Source organism: Lutra lutra, chromosome 12 (genome assembly GCF_902655055.1).
Source record: "Lutra lutra chromosome 12, mLutLut1.2, whole genome shotgun sequence".
Taxonomy (NCBI): domain Eukaryota; kingdom Metazoa; phylum Chordata; class Mammalia; order Carnivora; family Mustelidae; genus Lutra; species Lutra lutra.
The window spans coordinates 86,884,954-86,901,531 of NC_062289.1; the positions used below are offsets into that span (position 1 = coordinate 86,884,954).

General features: G+C 38.9%; 1 protein-coding gene across 4 annotated transcripts in view; it reads right to left on the minus strand.

The window, feature by feature from the left end:
• Positions 1-16,578, minus strand: part of TMEM116 (transmembrane protein 116) — a 96,841-nt gene that overhangs the window by 7,414 nt on the left and 72,849 nt on the right. The window contains exon 11 of one of the 4 annotated variants that reach the window (XM_047698350.1): positions 4,348-4,404. The exons of 1 other annotated variant lie outside the window; for it this stretch is intronic. In XM_047698350.1, the coding sequence (XP_047554306.1) occupies positions 4,357-4,404 (48 nt within the window). In that variant the 3' untranslated portion in view covers positions 4,348-4,356. Of the gene's footprint in view, positions 1-4,347; positions 4,405-7,318; positions 7,414-16,578 lie in introns of those variants that run through there. 2 more of the 4 variants (XM_047698352.1, XM_047698349.1) reach the window with 2 other exon arrangements.

The window sequence follows — 16,578 nt, forward strand, 5'->3', positions numbered from 1 at the left end:
TGCTGCGCAGAAAGCCTGATGTGGGGCTTGATCCTAGGACCCTTGGATCATGACCTGAGCTGAAGGCAGAAGCTTTAACCCTCTGAGCCACCCAGGCGCCCTGAATTAAAAGCTTTATTTTATTTTATTTTTTTTTTTTAAAGATTTTACTTATTTATTTGACAGACAGAGATCACAAGTAGGCAGAGAGGCAGGCAGAGAGAGAGGAGGAAGCGGGCTCCCCGCCGAGCAGAGAGCCAGATGTGGGGCTCGATCCCAGGACCCCAAGATCATGACCTGAGCCGAAGTCAGGGGCTTTAACCCACTGAGCCACCCAGGCGCCCCGAATTAAAAGCTTTAAATGGGTGAATTTTTTTAGTATGTTAATTATACACCAATAAAGCTATTTTTATTTATTTTTTAAAAAAGATTTTATTTATTTATTTGACAGCGAGTACAAGCAGGAAGAGTGGCAGGCAGGAGAGGGAGAAGCAGGCTCTCCACTGAGCAGGGTGCCCGATGCAGGGCTTGATCCCAGGACTCTGGGATCATGACCTGAGCCAAAGGCAGCTGCTAACTGACTGAGCCACTGAGATGCCCCAGTAAAGCTATTTTTTAAAGTGAAGAACATTAAATATATGGCTAAATCTCTCTTAATCACTTCTCCCCAGTCCTCCCTATTGGGAACCATTATTATCAGTTTTGTCCATTTTTAGGTAGAAAATACCTATATTTTTATTGTTTTATGTACATAAGTATATGTATAACATAAATAGTATAATGCTTCAAAAAACTCATTATATTTTGGAGATGGGTCCATTTTACACAAAGTCTTCAAAAGAAGTGCTGTGGTGGGATCCTGGGCATTATAAATGCTTACTATATTTGATGTAATTCAAATAAAGCAGAATCACGATATCTGGGGATGGCAGTCATTTCTGCAAAGGATTTCATTCCTGGCTGATTCACTGAGCCTCTATAATGGGTCAAATATTCCCGATGATATAGTATGAACTTTGTTGTATTCTCCTTAAATTAAAAAAAAAAACAAAAAACTTTTTGGGAAAAAACATGCATGGTAAAGGGAAAATCCTGGGAAAGTTCTTAGTCAAAAGGGGAACTTTGAAGGAAGTAACAATATTTTGTATTTGCCTCACACTTTTTACTTTGCAAAGCATTTCTAGAAATGCTGTTGAACAATCAACAAATCTCATATATTGTTATTTCCACTTTACAAACAAGAAGCTGATGCTCAAAAAGATTAAATAACAAAAATAACAATTTGCAAATAACCAAACTGGGACTTGAATTCAGGTTTTCTAGATTTAAAAACAGAACAAAAATAAAAACAAAAACTTTTTGAGTAAGGCTTCATATCGCAGTCCATGGAAAAATTATTTATCATACAATGCAACATTCTACTTTTTAATGGTTATGAAACATATTTAATTATGAGAAAGGAAGGGAGATTTGTAGAAAGTGGCACAGCACTCCTTTTCAGAACCTCCTCAAATCACTCCATAAAGACAAAGCACTAGGACGGTAAAATCAAAACTTATGAATAACAACAAAAGCTGATAAGGCATCTCACAAACCCCAAAGTATGCGTAGATGAAGACAAACTACTGATGGCTCCCAAGACCAAAGTGGTATTAGTATGTGTCAAGCAGAAATCAGAGTAATGAGATGCCAACTGGACCCCAGAATAAGAAAAACCCTAACTATCAGACAGATTCTCTGGGATGCATAGTGAGCCAATTTGACAAAACCAAACAAGAAAAGCAGGCTTAACTCACTGAGCCACCCAGGCACCCCTCAATAATTAAAATGTTATTTGCGGGCGCCTGGGTGGCTCAGTGGGTTAAGCCGCTGCCTTCGGCTCAGGTCATGATCTCAGGGTCCTGGGATCGAGTCCCACATCGGGCTCTCTGCTCAGCGAGAAGCCTGCTTCCCTCTCTCTCTCTCTCTGCCTGCCTCTCCATCTACTTGTGATCTCTCTCTGTCAAATAAATAAATAAAATCTTTAAAAAAAAAATAAAATAAAAAAAAAATAAAATGTTATTTGCCATTAGATTTTGGTAAACGGTCTTCACTATGTTTATGTAGCATTTTTGTGTTCCCATGAAATTTTCAAAAATAGGAATAGGTGGTGAATTTTAACAATTTTTTGGCATGTATTCTTATGTTCATTTTTTTCTCCTTTACGTTTTTTTAAAAAAATATTTTTATTTATTTATTTGACAGATCACAAGTAGGCAGAGGCAGGCAGAGAGAGAGGAAGGGAAGCATGCTCCCTGCTGAGCAGAGAGCCCCATGTGGGGCTCGATCCCAGGCCCCCGGGATCATGACCCGAGCTGAAGGCAGAGGCCCCAACCCACTGAGCCACTCAGGCACCCCCTCCTTTACGTTTTTGTGATGAATTATGATGAACCATTTTTTTAAATTTAACTTATTTTATTTAAATTCAGTTAGTTAACAAATAGTGTATCATTAGTTTTAGATGTGGAATAGGATTATTTCTTTAGATGTAGAGTTATGATTATTTCTTAATGCCAAATTCATGGTTATGTTTCTGGCACTAATTATTTTTGAGCATGGTATTTTCCTCCAATTCACAAGATTTGTAATATATCTTTTTGTTTGCCTCTGCATTCAGAATAAGTGAGATTTGTCTCTGACCTAAAAAATGTCATCTTTTTTTATCAAAGCTATATTTTTATTTTATTTTTTTGTTTTATGTTAGTCACCATACAATACTTTATTAGTTTTTGACATAGTGTTCCAAGATTCACTGTTTGCACATAACACACAGTGCTCCATGCAATGCGTGCCCTCCTTCATACCCACCACCAGGCTCACCCATCCCCACAACCTCCTCCCCGCTAAAATCCTCAGTTTGTTTCTTGGAGTCCACAATCTATCATGGTTCATCTCCCCCTCCAATTCCCCATATACTTTTCCTTTCCTTCTCCTAATGTCCTCCATATTATTCCTTATGCTCCACAAATAAGTGAAACCATATGATAATTGACTTTCTCTGCTTAACTGATTTCACTCAGCATAATCTCCTCCAGTCCCATCCATGTTGATACAAAAGTTGGGTATTTGTCCTTTCTGATGACTGAGTAATATTCCATTGGGTATAAGGACCGCATCTTCTTTATCTATTTGTCTGTTGAAGGGTGTCTCAGCTCTTTCCACAGTTTGGCTATTGTGGACATTGCTGCTATAAACATTGGGGGTACATATGGCCCTTCTTTTCACTACATCTGTATCTCTGGGGCAAATATGCAGTAATGCAATTGCTGGGTCATAGTGTAGCTCTATTTTTAAATTTTTGAGGAATCTCCACACTGTTTTCCAAAGTGGCTGCACCAACCTGCATTCCCACCAACAGTGTAAAAGGGTTCCCCTCTCTCCACATCCTCTCCAACATTTGCTGTTTCTTGCCATGTTAGCTATTCTAACTGGTATGTGGTGGTTTTGATTTGAATTTCCCTGATGGCAAATGATAATGAACATTTTTTCATATGTCTGTTAGCCATATTTATGTCTTCACTGGAGAAGTGTCTGTTCATTACAACAGCATCAAAACCCCTAAGATACCTTGGAATAAACCTAACCAAAGAGGTGAAGGATCTATACTTGAGGAACTACAGAACACTCATGAAAGAAATTGAAAAAGAGGGGCCTGGGTGGCTCAGTGGGTTAAGCCGCTGCCTTCGGCTCAGGTCATGATCTCAGGGATTGAGTCCCGCATCAGGCTCTCTGCTCAGCGGGGAGCCTGCTTCCCTCTCTCTCTCTGCCTGCCTCTCTGTCTACTTGTGATCTCTCTCTGCCAAATAAATAAATAAAATCTTAAAAAAAAAAAGAAATTGAAAAAGACAAAGAAAGATGGAAAAACATTCCATACTCATGAATTGGAAGAATAAACATTGTTAAAATGTCTATGCTGCCCAAAGCAATCTATACTTTCAACACCATCCTGATCAAAATACCATTGGCATTTTTCAAAGTGCTAGAACAAGCAGTCCTAAAATTTGTATGGGACCATAAAAGACCCCAAATCACCAAGGAATTGTTGAAAAAGAAAAACAAAACTGGGGGCATCACGTTGCCTGATTTCAAGCTTTACTACAAAGCTGTGATCACCAAGACAGCATGGTACTGGCACAAAACAGACACATAGACCAGTGGAACAGAGTAGAGAGCCCAGATATGCACCCTCAACTCTACAGTCAAATAATCTTCGACAAAGCAGGAAAAAATATTCAGTGGAAAAAAGATAGTCTCTTCAATAAATGGTGCTGGGAAAATTGGACAGCTGTGTACAGAAGAATGAAACTCAACCATTCTGTTCCATATACAAAGATAAACTCAAAATGGATGAAAGAATTCAATGTGAGATAGGAATCCATTAATATCCTAGAGGAGAACACAGGCAATAAGTAACCTCTTTACCCTCAGCCACAGCAACTTCTTTCAAGAACATCTCCAAAGGCAAGGGAAACAAAAGTGAAAATGAACTTTTGGGACTTCATCAAGACAAAAAGCTTCTGCACAGCAAACAAAATAATGTCAATAAGAACAGTCAACAAAACAATGAAAATAGGAGAAGATATTCTCAAATGATGCTACAGACAAAGGGTTGATAACTAAGATCTATAAAGAACTTCTCAAACTGAACACCCAAAAACAGATAATCAAGTTAAAAAATGCTATCTTAAAAAAAATGCTACTTTATCAAGTTAGGGTATTATGATTATCTTAACTCTATATAGAACCTTCCATTCCTTTAGCTTTTCAAATTTAGTGACAACAGATTTGCACAAATATTTTTGTATAATTTCAAATCTCTTCCATACCCATATCATACATTCCTAAATTATTCATTTTTTTATTGCAGTAACTACATAAGAAATCTATTTTTTTGACAAAATTTTAAATTTTTTTTAAGGATTTTATTTATTTATTTGAGCACAAGCAAAGGGAGCAGCAGGCAGAGGGAGAGGGGGAAGCAGGCTCCCCACTGAGTAAAGAACCTGATGTGGGGCTTGATCCTAGGACTCTGGGATTATGACGTGAGCCAAAGATGGATGCTTAACCATTTGAGCCACCCAAGCATGCCATTTTTATCAAAATGTTAAGTGTAGTATACATTATTGTTGACTATGGGTACAATATTGTACCTAGAACTAACTTAACTTGCTTAACTGAAACTTGATGCCATTGATTAATAAATCCCCATATCCCTTTCCCCCAGCCCATGACAACCATCATTCTACTTTTTGATTCTATGAATTCAGCTTAGATACCTCATATAAGTGGAATTATGCAGTATTTATCTTTCTGTAACTTTCCTATCTTACTTAGCATAATGTCATCAAGGTTCATCCATGTTGTCACATATTGAAGGAGTTCCTTATTTTTTAAGACTGAATAATATTCTACGGTATACACATACACATTTTCTTTATCTGTTGGACATTTGTTTCTATATCTTGTTATTGTAAATCTTGGCTACGTTGAACAAAGGAAATTTAGTATCTCTTTGCATTCTTTACTTCAATCTTTTAAATAACTGCCATAAATGAGATTGCTGAATTATATGATAGTTCTATTTTTAATTGTTTTGAGGAACTTCCATATTGTTTTCCATAGTGGCCACACTGTTTTGCATAGCCAGAAGAGTGTGCAAGGCATCTAATTTCAACAGATCCTAATCAACACTGCTTTGTTTATAACAGCCATCTCAACAGATGTGAGGGGATATCTCATTGTAGTTTTGATTTGCATTTCCCTGATTATTAATGATACTGAACATTTTTTAATACATTTTTTTTGGCCATTTGTATCTCTTCTTTGGAGAAATAAATCTCTATTCAGTCTGTAGCCCATTTTATAATTGGGATATTAACTCTGCTATTGAGTTGTAGGATTCCTTACATATTTTGGAGATGAACCCCTTATCAGATATCAAGTTTGCAAATACTCTCCCACTCTGACTTTTCAATCTCTTGATTGTTTGCTGTACAGAAGATTTTTAGCTTGTGATAGTCCCATTCATTTTTGTTTTTGTTGCTTGTGCTTTTGGTAGCATATCTATGAAATTATTCCACGGCCAATGTCAAACCTTCTAGGAGGTTTATGGTTTCAGTTCTTACAGTGAGTGTTTAATTCACATTGAATTGATTTTGTGTATAGTGTAAAATAAGGGACCAATTTCATTTTTTTGCATATAGATGTCTAGTTTCCCAACATCATTTGTTGAACAGACTATTCTTTCCCAGTTGTGTATTCTTGGCACCCTTGTCGAAGATCAGTTGGCCACATCAGTGTGAATTTGTTTCATTGGTCTATGTGTCTGCCTTAATGCCAGTACTGAATTGTTTTGAGTACTGTAGCTTTATAAAAGATTTTGGGATCAGGAAATGTGATGCCTCCAGCTTTGTTGTTTTTCTCAATACTGATTTGGCAAAATCTCTCTTAGTATTGCTTTTGCTACATCCCGTATGTTTTGGTATGTTGTGTTTTCATTTTCATTTGTCTCTAGGTGTTTTCTAATTTCATTTTTAGGTGGGGGAGGGGCAGAGGGAGAGAGAGAATCTTAAGTAGGCTCCACGTCCAGAGCAGAGTCTGACATGGGGCTCAATCTCAGGACACTGAGATCATGACCTGAGCCGAAATTAAGAGTTGGATACTTAACTGACCAAGCCACCCAGGTGCCCCTAATTTACATTTAAAGTAATTACTGATAGGGAAGGATTTACCATTGGCATTTTGCTGTTTTCTGTTAGTCTTGCAGTTTCTTTTGTCGGCCTTTTCTTCTGTCTTTTGTGTTTTATTAAATTTTTTGTATTTGGCAGGTTTTATTCCTTTCTTTTTTCTTTTGTAACTTCAATTGATTTTTTTTTTTTTTGTGGTTACCCTGGGGTTTACATAAAATAGAAGAGTTTATTTTACGCTGATAACAACTTAAGCTTAATCACATAAAAAACTCAACATTTAAGTCCTCTCCTCCTCCTTTGTTATTGTCGTTACAATTAGCATCTATTCACATTGCTCATCTTTTAATATATTTTTAGTTACTTTTAACACTTTTTCTCTTTCAAATTTATACTACAATTAAAACTTATTTACTCACCACCATTATAGGTGTATAGTTTTTTGTATTTATATATTTGCCTTTTATAATGAGTTTCATATTTTCTTATATTGTATTGCTTTATAGCATCCTTTCAACTTGAAGACCTACATTTATCATTTCTTTTAAGGCAATTCTAGTAATGATGAACTCCCTCAGCTTTTGTTTGAGAAGCTCTTTATCTCTCTGTTTTTCATGGATGATTTTGTCAGGTAGAATATTCTTGGTTGGCAAGGTTCCTCTCAGTTTGAATATTTCATGCAACTCCTTTTTGGTCTACAAAGCTCCTGCTAAAAACAAAACAAAACAAAACAAAAAAACACTTAGAGGGGCACCTGGGTGGCTCAGTGGGTTGGGCCTCTGCCTTCAGCTCAGGGCATGGGCTCAGGGTCCTGGGATCGAGCCCTGCGTTGGGCTCTTTGCTTGGTGGGGAGTCTGCTTCCCCCCCTCTCTCTCTGCCTGCCTCTCTACCTACTTGTGATCTCTCTCTCTGTCAAATAAACAAATAAAATCTTTTTTTAAAAAACCCAAAACATTTAGAGTCATAAATGTTCCCTTGTATAAAACAGGTCACTTTTTTCTTGCTGCTAATTTACATTTATCTTTGACTTCTAACAATTTGATTATGACATGTCTCAGTGTGGCTATCTGTGGACTCCTGTTTGGTGTTCTCTAGTCTTTGTGGATCTATATGTTCATTTTCTTCTCCAGATTTGCAAAGGTTTCAGCCTCTATATTTATTTGATTAAGATTTCTGGTACTTTTTCCCGCCTCTGTCCTCCTATAATGTGTATGTTGCTCTTTTATCCAAGGTATCCATTAGGTCCCTTAAGATTTCATTTTTTTTCTTTTTGCTCCTCTGACTGAATTCTTTCCAATGATCTGTCTTTGAGTTCACCAATCCTTTCTTCTACTTGATCTACTATGATATTGAACCCTTCTAGTGAATTTTTTAGTTCAGTTATTGTGTTCTACAGCTCCATGATTTCTGTTTGGTATTTTTTTTTAATATCTTCTACCACTGTGTTGAAATTCTCACTTTGTTCATGCATTATTTTCTTGACCTCAGTAAGCATCTTCTTGATGGTTATTTTGAATTCTCTATTAGGTGAATCTTATGCCTCCATTTCATTAGAGTTTGTTTCTAGAGATTTATCTTACTCATTTATTTGAAACTTATCTGCATGATTCTCCATTTTCCTTGACTTCTTCTGTTGGTGTCTGTGTATTAAACAAAGCAGGCAACTCCCTCAGTCTTCATGGACTGGCCTCATACAGAAAACCTCCACTGATCAATCTAGCCAGAGATTCTGGGCATCTCTACCAACTCTTTATCTCCCTCAGGGAGCAGCAGGAAGCTATGTTTTTGTCTCCTTGCTCTGTGCTAAGCCAGAGGTAGGAGGTATGGTGCCCATCAATCCAAACCACCATCTATCTCTGTTCACCAGGTGACTATACTGCATCAGATTATCAAGGTTCCAAGTCCAGCAAGACTGACCCAAGTTTGGGGGCAGTCCTAGAAAAGTTGGGGTATATGATATATAGATAAACTCTCTCCCTCCTCAAGGAGAAGCTAAGGTGGGGTTTTTCATCTTCTCACTTTGTGCTGAGCAGGGGGTAGATAATATGATGTCTACCTGTCCAAACTGCCATCTCTGTTCTCCCCCAAGGAAGCTAAACTGTGCAAGACCCGTAAGATCTCTAATACTGTCATGTCAGAAGCTAGTCCAATGGAGAGCCCTCTCGGAAAATCTGGGTGCTAGAAATGCAAACAAACCCCCTTCTCTCCCATGAAAGAAGCTGGGAGCTGGGGGGTGTCTCCTTCTGATTATATAGCACTATTACAGGGGTAGGGATTCTGGCAAGAAGGTGTCCCCAATCTATCAGCAATCAGAGTCTGGATGCATTTTCACCTGGGGTGCAGGGAGCTTTCAATTAATATATGTTTCTGAGGGAAATGAGGGCCCAGGGCTTACTATCCTGCCATCTTGCTAATGTCCCCTTAAACAATTGTTTATTATAAAATTCATTATTTTTTTCATCACTGATTTTTACAGTTTTTAAATGGGCATAAGAATATGCACTTTCTATAGGAAATAATTATCATATATGTGTGTATAAAATATCAAGTTTGTTGTTTCTATTATATTTTGTGTGTATACCATTCTTCATTATTTAGTTTACTGGCAAATTCTGAACAATATATACTGTATTTAAAACTTCTGCTTAAATTATGTTTTATCTTCCTTTATATTCCTTATATTATACCTTCTTTATCTGCCTTTATATTCCTTATATTCTAATAGTTTAAAAAAATTTTTTTTTCAGTAATCCAAAATTCACTGTTTATGCACCACACCCAGTGCAATACGTGCCCTCCTTAATATCTACCATGGGGCTCACCCAACCCCCTTCTCCCCTCCTCCAAACCCTCAGTTTGTTTCTCAGTGTCCACAGTTTCTCACGGTTTGTCTCCTGCTCTGATTTCCCCCAACTCACTTCTCCTCTCCATCTCCCAATGTCCTCCATGTTATTCCTTATGCTCCACAGGTAAGTGAAACCATATGATACTTGACTTTCTCTGCTTGACTTATTTCACTCAGCATAATCTCCTCCAGTTCTGTCCATGTTGATACAAAAGTTGGGTATTCATTCTTTCTGATGGAGGCATAATACTCCATTGTGTATATGGACCATATCTTCTTTATCCATTCGTCTGTTGAAGGGCATCTTGGTTCTTTCCACAGTTTGGCAACTGCAGCCATTGCTGCTATGAACATTGGGGTACAGATGGCTCTTCTTTTCAGTACATCTGTATCTTTGGGGTAAATACCCAGTAGTGCAATTACAGGGTCATAGGGTAGCTCTATTTTTAATTCCTTAAGGAATCTCCACACTGTTTTCCAAAGTGGCTGCACCAGCATGCATTCCCACCAACAATGTAATAGGGTTCCCCTTTCTCTACATCCTCTCTGACACTTGTTGTTTACTGTCTTGTTGTTTTTGGCCATTTTAACTGGTGTAAGGTGGTATCTCAATGTGGTTTTGATTTGAATCTCCCTGATGGCTAGTGATGATGAACATTTTTTCATGTGTCTGTTAGCCCTTTTTATGTCTTCTTTGGAGAAGTGTCTGTTCATGTCTTCTGCCCATTTTTTGACGTGATTATCTGTTTTGTGTGTGTTGAGTTTGAGGAATTCTTGATAGATCTTGGATATAAGGCCTTTGTCTATAGTGTCACTTGCGAATATCTTCTCCCATTCCACGGGTTGCCTCTTTGTTTTATTGACTGTTTCCTTTGCTATGCAGGAGATTTTGATCTTGATGAAGTCCTAAAAGTTCATTTTCACTTTTGTTTCCTTTGCCTTTGGAGACATGTCTTGAAAGAAGTTGCTGTGGCTGATGTCAAAGAGGTTACTGCCTATGTTCTCCTCTAGGGTTTTGATAGATTCCTGCCTCACACTGAGGTCTTTTATCCATTTCGAGTTTATCTTTGTGTATGGTGTAAGAGAATGGTCGAGTTTCATTCTTCTGTACATAGCTGTCCAATTTTCCCAGCACCATTTATTGAAGAGACTATCTTTTTTTTTTAAAGATTTTATTTATTTATTTGACAGAGAGAGATCACAAGCAGGCAGAGAGGCAGTCAGAGAGAGAGGAGGAAGCAGGCTCCCTGCTGAGCAGAGAGCCCGATGCGGGGCTCGATCCCAGGACCCCGAGATCATGACCTGAGCCGAAGGCAGCAGCTTAACCCACTGAGCCACCCAGGTGCCCCTGAGACTATCTTTTTTCCACTGGATACTTTTTCCTGCTATGTCGAAGATTATTTGACTGTAGAGTTGAAGGTGCATATCTGGGCTCTCTACTCTGTTCCACTGGTCTATGTGTCTGTTTTTGTGCCAGTATCATGCTGTCTTGGTGATCACAGCTTTGTAGTAAAGCTTGAAATCAGGCAACGTGATGCCACCAGTTTTTTTTTTTTTTTTTTTTTTTCTTTTTCAACATTTCCTTAGCAACTCCGGGTCACTTCTGGTTCCATACAAATTTTAGGACTGCTTGTTCCAGCTCTTTGAAAAATGTTGGAGGAATTTTGATCAGGATGGCATTGAAAATATAGATTGCTCTAGGCAGTATAGATATTTTAACAATGTTTATCCTTTCAATCCATGAGCATGGAATGCTCTTCCATCTTTTTGTGTTTTCTTCAATTTCTTTCATGAGTATTCTGTAGTTCCTCAAGTACAGATCTTTTACCTCTTTAGTTAGGTTTATTCCCAGGTATCTTATGGTTCTTGGTGCTATAGTAAATGGAATCGATTCTCTAATTTCCCTTTCTATATTTTCATTGTTAGTGTATAAGAAAGCAACTGATTTCTGTACATTGATTTTGTATCCTGCCATATAACTGAATTGCTGTATGAGTTCTAGTAGTTTGGGGGTGTAGTCTTTTGGGTTTTCCATATAAAGTATCATGTCATCTGTGAAGAGAGAGAGTTTAACTTCTTCTTTGCCAATTTGAATACCTTTTATTTCTTTTTGTTGTCTGACTGCTGTTTCTAGAACTTCTAGTACTATGCTGAACAACAGTGGTGAGAGTGGACATCCTTGTTGTGTTCCTGATCTCAAAGGGAAGGCTGTCAGCTTTTCCCCATTGAGAATGATATTCGCTCTGGGTTTTTCATAGATAGATTTTATGAAGTTGAGGAATGTTCCCTCTATCCCTATACTTTGAAGGGTTTTACTCAGGAATGGATGCTGTATCTTGTCCAATTCTTTTTCTGCATCAATTGAGAGGACCATATGGTTCTTCTCTCTTCTCTTATTGATTTGTTCTATCACACTGATTGATTTGCAAATGTTGAACCACACTTGCATCCCATGGATAAATCCCACCTGGTCATGGTGGATAAAATTTTTTTTTTAAGATTTTATTTTTATTTATTTGACAGACAGAGACCACAAGCAGGCAGAGAGGCAGGCAGAGAGAGAGAGGAAGGGAAGCAGGCGCCCCGCTGAGCAGAGAGCCCAATGTGGGGCTCGATCCCAGGACCCTGGGATCATGACCCGAGCCGAAGGCAGCGGCTGTAACCCACTGAGCCACCCAGGCCCTGTGGATAAGATTTTTAATGTACTGTTGGATCCTATTAGCTAGGATTTTGTTGAGAATCTTGGCATCCATATTCATCAGGGATTTTGGTCTGAAATTCTTTTTGGTGGGGTCTTTGCTTTGTTGGGGGATCAGGGTAATCAGAGTCTGGAAGTTTTCCTTCTGTTTCTAAACAGCTTCAGAAGAATAGGTATTATCTCTTCTTTGAATGTTTGGTAGAATTCTCCAGGGAACCCATCAGGTCCTGGGCTCTTGTTTTTTGGGAGGTTTTTGATCATTGCTTCAATCTTGTTACTAGAAATTCTATTCAGGTTGTTAATTTCTTCCTGATTCAGTTTTGGAAGTTTATGGGTTTCCATTTTGTCTAGGTTGCTTAACTTACTGGCATATAACCTGTTGATAATAATTTCTAATGATTGTTTCTATTTTCTTGGTGTTAGTCGTGATATCTCCCTTTTCATTCATAATTTTATTTATTTGGGTCCTCTCTCTTTTCTTTTGGATTAGTTTGGCCAGTGGCTTATAAATCTTATTGATTCTTTCAAAAAACCAGCTTCTAGTTTCACTGATGTGTTCTCATTGATCTCTGTTCTAATCTTGATTACTTCCCTGCTTGTGTGTGGGGTTGGCTTAATTTGTTGTTGATTCTCCAGTTCTTTAAGGTGTAAAGAGAGCTGGGGTATTCTGGATTTTTCAATTTTTTTGAGTGAGGCTTGGATGGCTATGCATTTCCCTCTTAGGACCGCCTTTGCCGTATCCCATAGGTTTTGGACCAATGTGTCTTCATTCTCATTGGTTTCCATGAATTGTTTAAGTTCTTCTTTGATTTCCTGGTTGATCCAAACATTCTAAAGCAGGGTTGTCTTTAGCTTCCAAGTGTTTGAATTCCTTCCAAACTTTTTCTTGTTGAGTTCCAGTTTCAAAGCAGTGTAGTCTGAGAATATGCAGGGAATAATCTCAGTCTTTTGGTATTGGTTGAGCCCTGATTTGTGACCCACTATGTGGTCTGTTCTGGAGAAAGTTCCATGTGCGCTCGAGAACAATAAGTATTCTGTTGTTTTAGGGTGGAATATTCTGTATATACCTATGAGGCCCATCTGGTCCAATGTATCAGTCAGTGCTCTTATTTCTTTATTGATTTTCTGCTTGGATGATCTGTTACTGTGAGTGGCATGTTAAGATTCCCTACTATTATTGTATTCATATCAATGTGACTATCTTGATTAACAGTCGTCTTATGTAGTTGGCTGCTGCCTTATTGGGGGCATAAGTATTTACAATTTTTAGATCTTCTTGGTGGATAGACCCTTTAAGAATGATGTAGTGTCCGGGGTGCCTGGGTGGCTCAGTGGATTAAAGCCTCTGCCTTCGACTCGGGTCATGATCCCAGGGTCCTGGGATCAAGCCCTGCATCGGGCTCTCTGCTTAGCAGGGAGCCTGCTTCCTCCTCTCTCTCTCTCTGCCTGCCTCTCTGCCTGCTTGTGATCTCTGTCTGTCAAATAAATAAAATCTTTTAAAAAATGATGTAATGTCCTTCTTTATCTCTGACTACAGTCTTGAGTTTAAAATCTAATTTATCTGATATGAGAACTGCTACCCCAGCTTTCTTTTGAGGCCCATTGGTATGAAAGATGCTTCTCCATCCCTTCACTTTCAGTCTGGATGTAGCCTTAGGTTCCAAATAGACAACATATGGACAGGTCCTGTCATTTTATCCAATCTGCAATCCTGTGCTGTATTATGGGGGCATTTAGGCCATTCATGTTGAGAGTGATTATTGAAAGATACATTTTTATTGACATCACGTTGCCTGTGAAGTTCTTGTTTCTATAGATTGTCTCTGTGAATTTCTGTTCTATGTCACTCTTGGGTTCTTTCTTCTTTTATAGAACCACCCTTAATATTTCTTGTAGTGCTGGCTTGGTGGTCACATGCTCTTTTAAACCTTGCTGGTCTTAGAAGCTCTTTATCTCTCCATCCATTTTGAAATGTAACCTTGATGGATAAAATATTCTTGGCTGCATGTTCTTCTCATTTAGTGCCCTGAATATGTCTTGCCAGCCCTTCTTGGCTTGCCAGGTTTCTGTGGACAGGTCTGATGTTATTCTGATGGACCTTCCTCTGTATGTAAGGAATCTCTTCCCCCTAGCTGCCCTCAGAAGCTCTTGTCTAAAATTATGATTCGTCAGTCTCACAATTAAGTGTCTTGAGAGGTCTTTCTAGATCCGTTGATCTTGGGGGGTGTTCTTTCTACCACTAGGACATGAACTCTGGTTCCATTCCCCAGATTGGGAAAATTTTCAACCAGAATTTGTTCAACTCTATCTTCTATATCTCCTAGTCTTCTCTGTTTCTCTACCCCCTCAGGGATCCCAATAATTCTGACATTGGAACGTTTCATGGCATCATTTATTTCCCTAATTCTGTTTTCATGGCTTCTAAGTTGTTTCTTCCATGCCTCCTCCTGATCCTTTTTCTCTATCAGTTTATAGTCTAGATCACTAATTCTATCTTCTGCCTCAGTTACCCTAGCTGTTAGAGTATTTAGATTAGACTGGATCTCACTGATAGCATTTTTAACTTCTTCCTGGGCAGCTTTCACTTCTGCTCTTAGAGATTCTATGTTTTCACTAACGATTTTCTCCATCCTAGCCATTGCCTGCATAATTGTTACCCTGGAATTCCCTTTCTGACATACTGTTTATGTCCATATCCAATAGTTCTATTTTTTAAAATTTGTATTTAATTAATTTATTTGATAGACAGAGATCCCAAGTAGGCACAGAGGCAGGCAGAGAGAGGGGGAAGCAGACTCCCTGCTGAGCAGAGAGCCCTGCGGGACTTGATCCCAGGATGCTGGGATCATGACCTGGGCTGAAGGCAGAGGCTTTAACCCACTGAGACACCCAGGCGCCCATATCCAATAGTTCTGATGGAGAGGGCAGAGTCTCTGAATTTTCCCTCTGTTGGGCATTCCTCCTCCTAGTCATTCTGGTGAGAGGTGGTTCAGGGTATGTATAGCTGAATATATCAACCACAATCCAGGCGAGGTGCACCCTGGAATGCTTCTGAGCAATCAGAAGTCACCACCAAAATGAAAGAACAAAGGAAAAGAGAGAGAAAAAAAGAAGAGAGAAGACCCAGCTGGAATGGGCCCCAAAGGTTAAGATTTATAAGGTAAACAAACAAAAACAGACAAACAAAAAGACCAACAAAAGTAAATGGCAAGAAAAAAAATCAGAAAAAGAACCCAGCCAAAATGAACCCCAAGAATAGGATTTATATAATACTAGAATAAAAACAAATACACAGAAACCCTGCAGAAGAAAAAGATGGGAGGGTGGTTATAAATCCTCGATGAGGGTGAGGAAGGTTATTTTGATTCTTCCTGGGTGTATCTTGGTATCCTTGTTAAAGGACTCAACTTTCCAGAGATAAAGGGAGATTAAAACTGGTTTATATGTATGGGTAGTATTGATTAAGGAAAGAGGATTACTTGAAGTTTATAAGTATGTTTAAAAAATAGAAAAAACCCCACAGGTTTATGTATGAAAAAAGTTCAAGTGAAAAGATTATTATGGAATATGTTGTATTAAACCTCTAGTTGTAATAGTTAGGTTAAAAAAATTAAAAAGCACAAGAATAGTGACAACGAATTAAAAATAAAAGTTGTATCTATGAAATATACAGGTTTTAGGGCAATGCTGGGAGCTTAATACATTGTTTTCCCCTGTATTGGAGGTTTACAGTTTTATGGGGACCCTATGGTGGTTGTCCTCTCATTCTTTTGGCTGGCTTTCTGGGGAAGGGCCTGCTGTTTTGTTTTTCAGTCAGTCTCGCTTTGGGTTGAGTCCTTCTGCCCCCTATCGAGGGGCTGGACTCTGTGGAAACCAGTTTTTCAGGCTTTTGCTCTCTGGAGGTTTTTGGGCTTTGGTGGCTTTCTGAGGGGTTTTGGAGGTTTAGTGGAAAGCAAGCTGCACCCAGACCTCCGTCTCAAAGAGAAGCTTCAGTCTGCTCCCCTCTGGTTGGTCCAGAACACAGACTCCCCTTCTGCAAACTCCACTGAGCCATGCGACCTCCCACAGGCACTACATGTCCCCAGCCACCCTCTCAGGGGTCTCCTGAAGCACCCACTTGTCTCTGCATCCCCGTGCCACTAAAACCGCAAGTGTATTTGTCCAGGGAGTCTGCTTCCGGTGGCTGCCTTTGCGGGGACTGCTGTCTGGGATCACAATAGCCACTGCAGGATCACAACCAGAGATCACGCTGAGTTCCTTCAGACCCCGGCTGGGAGAGTCCAGACCCTGCCAGTTCCTATAGACTGCTGGCTAGTGCCTGAATGGAGCTT